Source organism: Oncorhynchus mykiss, chromosome 13 (assembly GCF_013265735.2).
Source record: "Oncorhynchus mykiss isolate Arlee chromosome 13, USDA_OmykA_1.1, whole genome shotgun sequence".
NCBI lineage: Eukaryota > Metazoa > Chordata > Actinopteri > Salmoniformes > Salmonidae > Oncorhynchus > Oncorhynchus mykiss.
Window position 1 is genome coordinate 49,558,014 of NC_048577.1, and position 11,494 is coordinate 49,569,507.

General features: G+C 45.1%; 1 protein-coding gene across 3 annotated transcripts; it reads left to right on the top strand.

Moving 5' to 3' along the window:
• Positions 1 to 774: 774 nt before the first annotated feature.
• Positions 775 to 9,812, top strand: LOC110486695 (protein FAM117A). 3 transcript variants are annotated; one of them, XM_021558473.2, is made up of 8 exons: positions 776 to 1,317; positions 4,586 to 4,731; positions 7,343 to 7,438; positions 7,687 to 7,800; positions 8,277 to 8,384; positions 8,558 to 8,741; positions 8,829 to 8,982; positions 9,059 to 9,812. In XM_021558473.2, the coding sequence occupies exons 1-8, from the start codon at positions 1,200 to 1,202 to the stop codon at positions 9,318 to 9,320; spliced, it is 1,182 nt and encodes a 393-aa protein (XP_021414148.2). In that variant the 5' UTR covers positions 776 to 1,199; the 3' UTR covers positions 9,321 to 9,812. The 3 variants fall into 3 exon arrangements, with proteins under 3 accessions (XP_036797298.1, XP_021414148.2, XP_021414149.2); XM_036941403.1 differs by lacking the exon at positions 7,687 to 7,800 and having other exon boundaries at positions 775 to 1,317; XM_021558474.2 differs by lacking the exons at positions 776 to 1,317; positions 4,586 to 4,731 and adding an exon at positions 6,180 to 6,655.
• Positions 9,813 to 11,494: the final 1,682 nt, after the last annotated feature.

Below are 11,494 nucleotides of genomic sequence, written 5' to 3' on the forward strand. Positions count from 1 at the left end.
TGACGAGATCCTGAGGCCCATTGTTGTGCCGTTCATCTGCTGGCACCACCACCTCATATTTCATCATGATAATGCATGGCCCTATGTCGCAAGGATCTGCACACAATTCCTTTAAGCTGAAACTGTCTCAGTTCTTCCATGGCCTGCATACTCACCATACATGTCACCCATTGAGCATGTTTGGTATGCTCTGGATCGACATATACAGCCGTGTGTTCCAGTTCCAGCCAATATCCAGAAACTTTGCACAGCCATTGAAGAGGAGTAGGGTAACAGGCCTAATCAATTAAATGTGAAGGAGATGTGTCACTCTGTGTGAGGGAAATGGTCACACCAGATATCGACAGGTTTTCTGATCCACACCCCGCCCTTTTTTTAAAAAGGTATCTGTGAACAACATGCATATCTGTATTCCCAGTCATGCGAAATCAATAGATTAGGGCCTAATTTATTTATTTCAATTGACTGATTTCCTTATATGAACGAACAAACTAAAATATTTGAAATCGTTGCATGTTGCTTTTATATTTTTTTAATCCGTGTTGATAAGGAGTTTAATCCATAATGTTCGAACATTAAAGAGGAATGTGTGCGAATGTATTGTGGGGGCAAAGGCATAGGTGTACACTGCTGGTTTGAGATTTAATCAACTAGGAGGGAACATTATGACTTTCGAGGGCAGACCCTTGATAGATAAAGTTTATGACCAATAAAAGGGAAGTCGTATTTTTCAGTACCCAACCAGATCAAGGATGTGTCATTCGCCTCGCCCACTTGTAAGTAAATTGGACACGAGAATTTAGCTCGTTGAGCTGTTGTCAGTTTCAGACAAGATTTGGCAATATTTTGTCAACTGTGTAGCCTGATAACTTTATGTAAACTAAGTTATAATAGCCAACGGTGGATGATCAGGTTGGGCATTTAATAGTTTTATTGTGAACTGAATGCAGGGCTAATATTTTAGATTTATTTATTTTAGTTCGAGAGAAAAGTTGGAGGAAATCATGGTCATCACAAAAGAAGGCTGGCTGCTAGCAAGAAGCTAACCATGTTGGATACTTAACATAAATATTGAAATACTGGCTAATTTAAACTGAAGAAGAGGTAGCTAAAACTACTGATTGTGATCTTTGATACGGTTGCCTGTCGAAGTGTTTTCGGCTCCTTCATTTTGCACTTGGAGGGGGGGGGGGGGGGGGATGTCGTGCAGAAGTGAAGCGGCTCGGGGGGGCACCCCTTGTCTACAACCACTTCGAGCCACTGTCCCATTCCAGCTTCACAACAAAGCACAACCGCGCTGCAAAGATTCCAAGACTGGTAAATAAAAATTCTCATTTTGGTGCCAAATAATGTCACTTGCCAAATATTACACTATGGTGGGAATGTCGCTAGAGTTTGCATTTTTATTGCTGTCTATCACTAGTCTAACGGGTATGTGGGCTATCTATAATGATGAACTGTTATAGTATCTTACTGCTTAGCTACATGGGTCTATTTTACGTGCAGTAGCCTCTGGCCTCAATTTTTCTGAACAGACCACCGATTTACAGTGAATATAGCCTAATTTCCACCATGCATCAAACATCCCCCACCCTGCTCAAGCTTGTGTTTTGCTGTGGGTCTCTGTAGGACCCTATAAAATGAAGTGTTATAAAAACAGAAATGTGCTACTTAATTTGAAAATGTCATGTTTTTTCCAATTCATTATTACACCACATAACTGGAACATCATAAATAGTTCTGTCAGTTCCATGCTTTTTTAAAATTACATCACAAATGATTGGAATGGCATCATAAAGAGTTCTCAGTAAAAGGAACACCTTTGTGAGAATACTATTCATTGACTACAGCTCAGCGTTCAATATCGTAGTGCCCTCAAAGCTCATCAATAAGCTAAGTACCCTGGGACTAAACACCACCTTCTGCAACTGGATCCTGGACTTCCTGACGGGCCACCACTAGGTGGTAAGGGTAGGTAACAACACATCCGCCACGCTGATCCTCAGCACAGGGTCCCCTCAGGGGTGCGTGCTCAGTTCACTCATGACTGCACGGCCAGGCACGACTCCAACAACACCATTCAATTTGCCGATGACACAACAATGGTAGGCCTGATCACTGACAACGACGAGACAGCCTATAGGGAGGAGGTCAGAGACCTGGCCGTGTGATGCCAGGACAACAACCTCTCAACGTGGTCAAGACAAAGGAGATGATTGTGGACTACAGGAAAAATAGGACTGAGCACGCTCCCATTCTCATCAACAGGGCTGCAGTGGAGCATGTTGAGCGCTTCAAGTTCCTTGCTGTCCACATCACTAACAAACTAACATGGTCCAAGCACACCAAGACTGTCGTGAAGAGGGCACAACAAAACCTATTCCACCTCAGGAGACATGGGTCCTCAGATCCTCAAAAGGTTCTACAGCTGCACCATCGAGAGCATCCTGGTTGCATCACTGCCTGGTATTGCAACTGCTCGGCCTTCGACCGCAAGGCACTAGTAGTAGTGCAAACGGCCCAGTACATCACCGGGGCCAAGCTTCCTGCCATCCAGGACCTCTATACCAGGCGGTGTCAGAGGAAGACTCCAGCCAGCCTAGTCATAGACTGTTCTCTCTGCTACCGCATGGCAAGCCTACCGGAGCGGCAAGTCTTGGTCCATGAGGCTTCTAAACAGCTTCTACCCCCAAGCCATGAGACTGCTGAACATCTAATCAACTGGCTACCCAGGCTATTTGTACCCCCCACCCCCTTACACCGCTGCTACTCTCTGTTATCATCTATGCAAAGTCACTTTATTAACTCTACCTACATGTACATATGACCTTGACTAACCGGCGCACCTGCAAATTGACTGTACCTGTACCCCCCTGTATATAGTCTCGCTATTGTTATTTTACTGCTGTTCTTTAATTAGTTGTTACTTTTATTTATTATTAAAAAAAATGTAAACTGCATTGTTGATTTAAGGACTTGTAAGTAAGCATTTCACTGTGAGGTCTACACCTGTTGTTTTCAGCTCATGTGACTAATACAATTTGATTAACCACGTTTCCATCCAGAGTATTAATGCGACTAAAGTGGTACCATATAACAAATAAGTCACTACAAGTAGTTTCGGTACAATTTTATAAATGTCGACAGTTTATTTGTTTGTTTGAAATGGTGGGATCTTTTTGTGTCAGTAAAATGTATTATGTGAGAATTACTAGTGGAAATGCCTTTATTAGCAAATATTGATATAATAACTGCAGTGGAGGCTGGTGGGAGATGCTATAGGAGGATTGGCTCATTGTAAAGACTGGAATGGTATAAATGGAACCGTATCGAACACATCAAATATGACTCCATTCCATTAATTCCGTTACAGCCTTTACAATGAGCCCATCCTCCTATAGCTCCTCACACCAGCCTCCACTGAATAACCATCATATTGAAGTGAACTTGGAGTCGAGATGATATGGTGTGTGTGGTCCTCTTATTATTACTGGGGGAAACGATGCAGTTTATTAGGCTACAGATGAAATAAGTTCTGAACTTCACAGGGTGATGAAAGTGCATGGTGATCTTGATGCTCTATTCCAATAGATAGAGGGTATTGTTCTGGTGACATGATTGATGCTTGACTGCCGTTTGACAAATACAAATATTCTCGCTCTTATCCGTTTTAATCTCATCGTGTAGACCACCCTACCTGCACTGTATCTTTGAGCTGTTTGGTAGAGCCAGAGTAAGCACATGTTAATTTTACCGCATCAGGTTTGGTGACAACTATCAAACATCACATAGCTTTAGTATACGCTACATATCGTGATTATTTTAATCAGTAAAATGGCCTTGATAAATGGTCAGTGTTAATGTTTATTTTTATTGCCCCAGCTCTAATTGATCCTGAACTCTCTGAAGGTGTTTTAAGAGTGTAATTTAATTACACTACTTACCTCTGTATGTGCCAATGTCGATAGAGGTTTTAAGGGACCTTTGTTTTGGGCCCTGTGGCCTGTAATTCCAGTGTGTTTCAACAGTACACTGTAATGATGCACCAGTAACTCTAGTGCTTGTTCTGTGGTGTTTATTTATACATCCTGTCTGCCCTGGGAAGTGGGGTGGAGGGAAGTGGTATGAGTTGGGGAATAGGTTTCAGGAGTAGAATCGTTGCCAGTCTTGTGCAACATGTCTTTGGAGGGCTTTGCTGTAGGCTCAGTGGCTTGGCTCACACCTGCCAGAGATTACTTACAAAGAGCTGCCAATACACACCTACTTGTACTACGAGCTCACCAAGCCCTACGAGGGGAGGTGGGGGCCGGGGGAGGCCATTTTATGAACTCCTGCTGGTGCTAAAATAGTTTTGAGCCTCCTTTTATGATGTGACTATTTGTTCCAACTACGTTGCACCGGTAGGCTGAGCATTGAGTTTGTCAGAACAATATGCTGTCACACTGGGGCACCGTCACACAAAACAGCCCTCCATACAAGATTAGCATCTGTCTTCTGTTACAAATATTGACGTCATCACACACACAGTATAAAGCAGAAACGTTTCATATCAGTAAATGTGATGTCTTTTGGCTGTTTCCTTCAGGCGACAGGAGCAAGTCTCGCCCCCCAAAGCCGACCATTCGTCGCACCCTGTCCCTGGATACAATTGTTGGACCATATCTGCAGGGCCGGTGGCCCAAGGAGGCAGAGAGCCAAGGAGTCACCTGTGTCAATGACAAGGCCACACAGGTAAACTCACCGGACTCAGTCACAGCCCAAATGTGAATTTAACATTAACATCCATTAACTCCTATAGATCTGAAACCGAGAGGATTATACTCTTGTCAAGCCTGTGTTGATATTGCTTAAAAGCCATTTTTAGGGCCTCCTACAAATCGCCCTAAAAATGGCTTTTGTGTTCTAGGGCACTGCATCGCAGTGCTAGCGGTGCCACCAGAGACTCTGGGTTCTCGCCCAGGCTCTGTCGCAGCCGGCCGCGACCGGGAGGTCCGTGGGGCGATGCACAATTGGCCTAGCGTCGTCCAGGTTAGGGAGGGTTTGGCCGGTAGGGATATCCTTGTCTCATCGCGCACTAGCGACTCCTGTGGCGGGCCGGGCGCAGTGCACGCTAACCAGGTTGCCAGGTGCACAGTCTTTCCTCCGACACATTGGTGCGGCTGGCTTCCAGGTTGGATGCGCTCTGTGTTAAGAAGCAGTGCGGCTTGGTTGGGTTGTGTTTCGCACGACGCATGGCTTTCGACCTTCGTCTCTCACGAGCCCGTACGGGAGTTGTAGCGATGAGACAAGATAGTAACTACTAACAATTGGATACCGGGAGAAAAGGGGGTAATAATGTTTTAAATAAATAAATAAATAAATGCCATTTGTAGCTCCCCATTCAATTTGTCACCGTTGTTGCTTATAATGGCCAGACTTCTAATCTATGAAAATGTGTGTTATAAACACTGTTGTCCTATTCTGTAATATAAAGACCAAGTGAGGCTATCTGAGGCTGGTGCTGCAGGTGTCTAGCAGTTCCATTCTGAAGCTGAGGAGCAGTTGAAGGCAGCCAACTGGATATAGTTGTTTTGTTCTCTTCAACCTCAACCCCCCCCCCCCCCCCCCCCCCCCCCCCTCTACTGTATCCACCCCCCATCTGGTGCACAAAGCCTGGTTCAACCTAACCACACTCCACCACGGTGCCCTCAATCTTGACACAGTTTATACTGAACAAACCCCCTGCCCTCTATTGTACAGAACAGACCCCTCTCAACCTCATTATACAGCCCCCCCCTCCCCTCACTGCTTTATTTAAGATGATATAACTGTCTCCTATTGTCTGCCATTATCTCCTTTCTTCAGTAATGAAACTGTCACATTTTCCCATTCAACCAGCTTCTTGTGGATTTGGGGGAGTTCCCCTCTGCCACAAACACACAAACTAAAGAGATACCCAATCTAAACAATTTGTAGTAACAGGTTCAAAACCCCTTTGTAATATTTAAAAGTAAATCTACATCAAATAAAGCACGAGGCTGAACTGGGATTCAAAGCGTTAGACACCCAGAACATTCCATCACCTTTTGACCGGATCTTTTTATAGCCCTGTGTCCCGTGATCTCTCCAGTCATGTTTGGTGTAAAGGGGGGGGGGGGTGTAGGGAGCAGTAACACTACACTGACAGGGTTGGGTAACTGACTGTCCCTCCGTGACACATTTAGCCACGATTTCTGACCACGGCTCCACCAGATAGGGCGTAAGATGGCGTCAAGGTTTTTTGTCATTTATAGCCCGGGACCGACTCTGTTACACTACTGTGCGTCATGACATCAGTGTGGAACTCTGTGAGAGGACTGAGAGCTCTAGGAGACTAGACCCAGAGAGAAGACTGCATTTTGGGGAAACGTGACCTGGAGAGGAACCTGCATTTGGAGGAGAGGAGGCCCAGAGAAAATAGCTAAGTTAGGGGGAGGCAGAACAGGAAAAAATAAATTGATGTTGAGGTGAAATTGGCCATCAGCAAGAGGATCCTGTCCAGGCTGTGTGTGAATCAGGAGTGTGGAGACGAGGGAGGGCAGCTCAGCAGATAGACCGCCACACACCCACATCCTCCCGTCTGCCAGCAACGCTCACCCCAGGGCTTGTGGGCATTAGAGGAGTGGGGCCTATGTCGGTAGGAACTCTCCACTGTCCTCTCTTCTTCCTCCTCTTACATGTGAAGACATGGAGCTCAGTTGTGATGAATGAAGTAGGGACAGCACAGGATGTCACCATGTTGATTACCCAAACTCTGTGGCGGTCTCCTATTCTGTGTGAATACAGCTGTCAGTCTACATGTTTTGTGTACTAATGTTAAACTGTGTCTGTGCTGCTGTAGCTGACATGTGTCACTTGTGTATTTGCATTGCTGTGGTTTTTGTTTTACTCATTTGTAGGGCGTGTTGTCAGCAACAGTGGTTTACTCCTCGCCTGCCTGTCTGCCTCTGCACAGCTGTGTAGCTGGCAGGTGTGCCTGACAGCTGTAGGGCACCACTTCTGTACTCTAGTCAAATCATGTAGCTCGGGTGATGTTTCACTTCCATAGATGTCAATTGTACAGCGAGAGAAGAGCAAAACGGGTTCACCGCTCTGTAATGTTCTACTGAAAGGTCAATCTTAGAACTCGTAGATAAAGTTACCAGTTGTGTCGTTAAATGATCGACAAGAACATAATGCTGTCTGACTCCAATCCAATCTGCAAAGTTTCCACAGCAAAAAACTATTTTCAAGTCAGTTTAGTTTTTCAGAAAGTGTGTGTTGTGTGCAGAGTTGTATAAGCAACGTGTGGCTGGTTACAATAACAACCCTGCTCCTTCCATAGACTCCCAGCTCCTGGGCAGAGGAGACTCGGGGAAGAAGAAGTGTTGGCGGACACAAACGCTCAGCATCATGGGGCAGCGCTGAACACTTGAGGGATGTGAGTACTTTCTTTGAATGTAAATGTTTACTAAAAAAGGTCCTTTAACCAGGAGCTTGTCAATCAAACATCATTCTCACAATACACCAGTAAATCTCAGAGATGGGACTATTTTTACTCTCCTGTTGTCTGCAGAGACTCGGCCAGTCACACCCCTCTCTCCCTGTTGAATTAGTCCTCCCCTCATTCTTTCCTCTGAAAGACGAGCGTCTCTTCTAAGTCCTTTTCCCTCTATGACTTGGCCTCAGGTGGTTAAGCTCAAGCACCAGCTGCAGAAGCGCTCCCGACACGCCCCTCCCTCTGGGGGATATGAGCGTCCCCACCACCCCCTACCTGGAGGCCATGTGCCAGGCGCTACACAGGTACATCCTATACAGCCCTCCCCCTAATACTGTGGATTTGATCTGTACTCTGATCCCGTCCTTATTTATACTGCAACTTGTTTACTTGAATTTAAAATGTTATTTTTGATTTTGAATGTCCCCTGGATGACTGTAACGTAAGATCATGTATGCAGACAGTGGGACCCAGGAGGTGTTCGGAGTATTCACTGACACAGAACACTGATGGTTGGCCTCCTGAGTTTCTCAGGCAGAGTAGAGAGACGTTAGCAACAGGGCTAGAAAAACAGCACTGCTTTTCTTAGGAGCTGGTGTCATCAAGCTGCCTGGTTGCACCATCGCCACGCTATGACAGGAATGCACATTGACAGGAATACACTCGTACTCATATGTGTAGCTACATGGCCTTTGGTACATACCCTCACACTCAAGCCCGTTTGTGTGGAACAGATCAAATCAGACCATACACACTTCTGTGCTCCATTTTCACCCCCCAGACGGTGCCCCTGAGCAGGTTGGCCCCTCGGCTGCGGCGCAGTGTGGAAGGTCTGAATCTGGAGCTGGAGGGGGTCTTTGTGTCAGAGACACCTGAGGACCAGCACAAGGTGAGCATGTTTAAATACAGCATATCTGCTTGGGTACCGGCTGGCTTAGATCCATGATCTCAACCCTCTATGGATCCACTGTATCCCTCTAGTGACAGCCAATTAGCTCTTATTTCTCTCCAATGGCCAGTGTCCCATAGCCTCACCGTACCCTCTCCATGTTCCCCTGTTAGATCCTGGATGTCCCAGATGGCCACAGAGCCCCAGTTCCTGCCCAGAGGTGCAGCAGTGGTACCCAGAGTGAACCCTCCCCTGCCTCGTTCGACCCTGCTTTGCTCTCTCCATCTGAGTCTCCCTGTTCCCTGAACCCAGCTCTACTCTCCCCATCTCAGTCTCCCTGCCCCATGGGAGAGCCAGGTGAGTAAATGGATGGTTTGTTAGACTTGAATGACTTAAATACCATAGTGTACCTTTTTTAAGTCATTTTTTTCCTGCTCTGTGCAGACCCTGTGGACTGTGAGACTGTGTGCCCCTCTCCAGTAGTTTTGGACCCCTCCCTGTTGCAGCCCTCCTCCCCTCGTCCCAACAAGACCTACTCCTTCCAGAGGGAGCCCCCTGAAGGCTGTGAGCGAGTACGCGTAGTGTGTGAAGAGGCTATGTGAGTATTGAAACACACCGACTTTGTAATTAGAAATGATTTGGGCTAATCATCTCTTTCTGTCCCTCAACCCCAGGTATCCCTGTCAGAGAGAGCCTCTCCTCCAGGTATCCTGCCCTGACCCCAACAAGGTGAATTTCACTCCCCATGGAGGCTCTGCCTTCTGCCCTGTCAGTCTGCTCAAGCCCTTGCTGCCCTCCATGGACCTCCTGTTCCGCGGCCTGTCAGTCTCGCCTGTCACAGGCTGCTCAGGTCAAGGCTCTGCCCCCTACCAGACAGTTGGGCATTTGGTTGGGGGCTACATGAGTGGACCCCTCCAGGACACAACCACCATGTGACTGTGGAGATGGGGTTGTTTTCAGACTAATGAGGATGGATTTATCCTAATAGATTAAATCAAGATGGCTGCCACCACCTTGTCAGAGACTGTTATGACAAGCCTCCAGATCTATTCAACTAAGATCAACAAAAAGAGACCTCTACAGTGGGTCCTCTGTGGGATCAGGATCAAATCTGTCATTGGTGTTCTATCCTGATTCTCAGAGGGACTTGCTGCTCTGGGTACATTGATAGTCACTTGCCCCCTTGGTTAGGGGGGTAAATAAATTGTACAAATGTTTGTGTGACATATTTTCATTCTACACAACTTGGCCTTGCTCTGATACCCTTAGATTTGTTATAGCTAGAGTGTGGAGTCAGAGATGTACTAATTAGTGATGCCCGGGTCCCCGCGGTTATATCTGTGGGGTGGATGGTTTTAGAGTCATTAAATATTGTGTGGCGGGTGGCAGGCTGGTTGAATAAAGAGAAATAATACCTTTTAAAAAATCCATAAATGTGTAATTATTGTGCAATTTATAAAGGCTGCATTGAGGTTCATATTTCATTATTTTAGGCTATCTATCTGGTATTCGTGCATAAACCTAATCTGCAGGGCTTAACTGTAGGCATGCCAAATAGCCCACACAGCCAATCGCCAAGTAATACTTTTGGGAACAGGCAGAAAAAGTTATCAATCCACGGAGTCAAAAAGGACATCGTTCAAGTTTTAATTCAATAAGACAAAAGCTACGACAGGAGAGTTGAAAACAAAGAGAATGGAGGGCCAGAAAAGTAATGTTTGGAAACGATTTGGTGAAGTGGTAAAAGAGGATGATAGCCGTGTTGTGTGTGATTGTGAGGCGCTATACACACTTGACAGTTACAAGACGGAACTTCAAATAGGCCTATGGCATGTCAAGGGAACTGTGAAATCGGGGCACTGACTAGGTCTATAACCTCTCACATAGCCTTAATAACTCCTGCAGAATTAAGCATTTCTTGCAGTAAAATTATACACTAAATGTCGGGTTAAATTTGGAACAGGAGTGGAGAAATATGATTTATTCTTGAGAGAATGCCATGCTCAGATACCATCTGTAGAGGTGCTGTCTTCATCATAAAAGCTGATAGTATTTCAACCACACAAATGCATCAAAACCGAACTGAAATCATTTTCACAGCTTTACCCCATACAGCCGGTCAAACTGATGTCATTTGGGCAGAAAATCTTTCCCTTAATATTTTTTTTTATTGTGTTTTCTCCCCAGTCCCTAGAACTTTACCAATATCAATATTATGTATGATCTCAACAGTGTAAAGAATGCATTGATCGGTGTGATCTCGAGCCATGCGTTTTGATTTTAAATGCATTGATCGGTGTGATCTCGAACCATGCATTTAGATTTTAAATGCATTGATCGGTGGGATCTAGAGCCATGCGTTTTGATTTTAAATGCATTGATCGGTGTGATCTCGAACCATGCATTTTGATTTTAAATGCATTGATCGGTGGGATCTAGAGCCATGCGTTTTGATTTTAAATGCATTGATCGGTGTGATCTCGAACCATGCATTTTGATTTTAAATGCATTGATCGGTGGGATCTAGAGCCATGCGTTTTGATTTTAAATGCATTGATCGGTGTGATCTCGAACCATGCATTTTGATTTTAAATGCATTGATCGGTGGGATCTAGAGCCATGCGTTTTGATTTTAAATGCATTGATCGGTGTGATCTCGAGCCATGCGTTTTGATTTTAAATGCATTGATCGGTGTGATCTCGAACCATGCATTTTGATTTTAAATGCATTGATCGGTGTGATCTCGAGCCATGCGTTTTGATTTTAAATGCATTGATCGGTGTGATCTCGAACCATGCATTTTGATTTTAAATGCATTGATCGGTGTGATCTCGAACCATGCGTTTTGATTTTAAATGCATTGATCGGTGGGATCTAGAGCCATGCGTTTTGATTTTAAATGCATTGATCGGTGGGATCTAAACTTTAAATGCATTTTTGATTGCGGCCCTGTTTCTACCCTTTATATAAATGTATTGATGTATGCAAATACACCCAGTGTATGTATGCAACTGAGGCACATATAATTATATTTTTTATTTAAAAATATATAAAAAATGCGTGACCTACACAAAAGAGAATGTACATCATCCCACCGTTGGGGCATGGA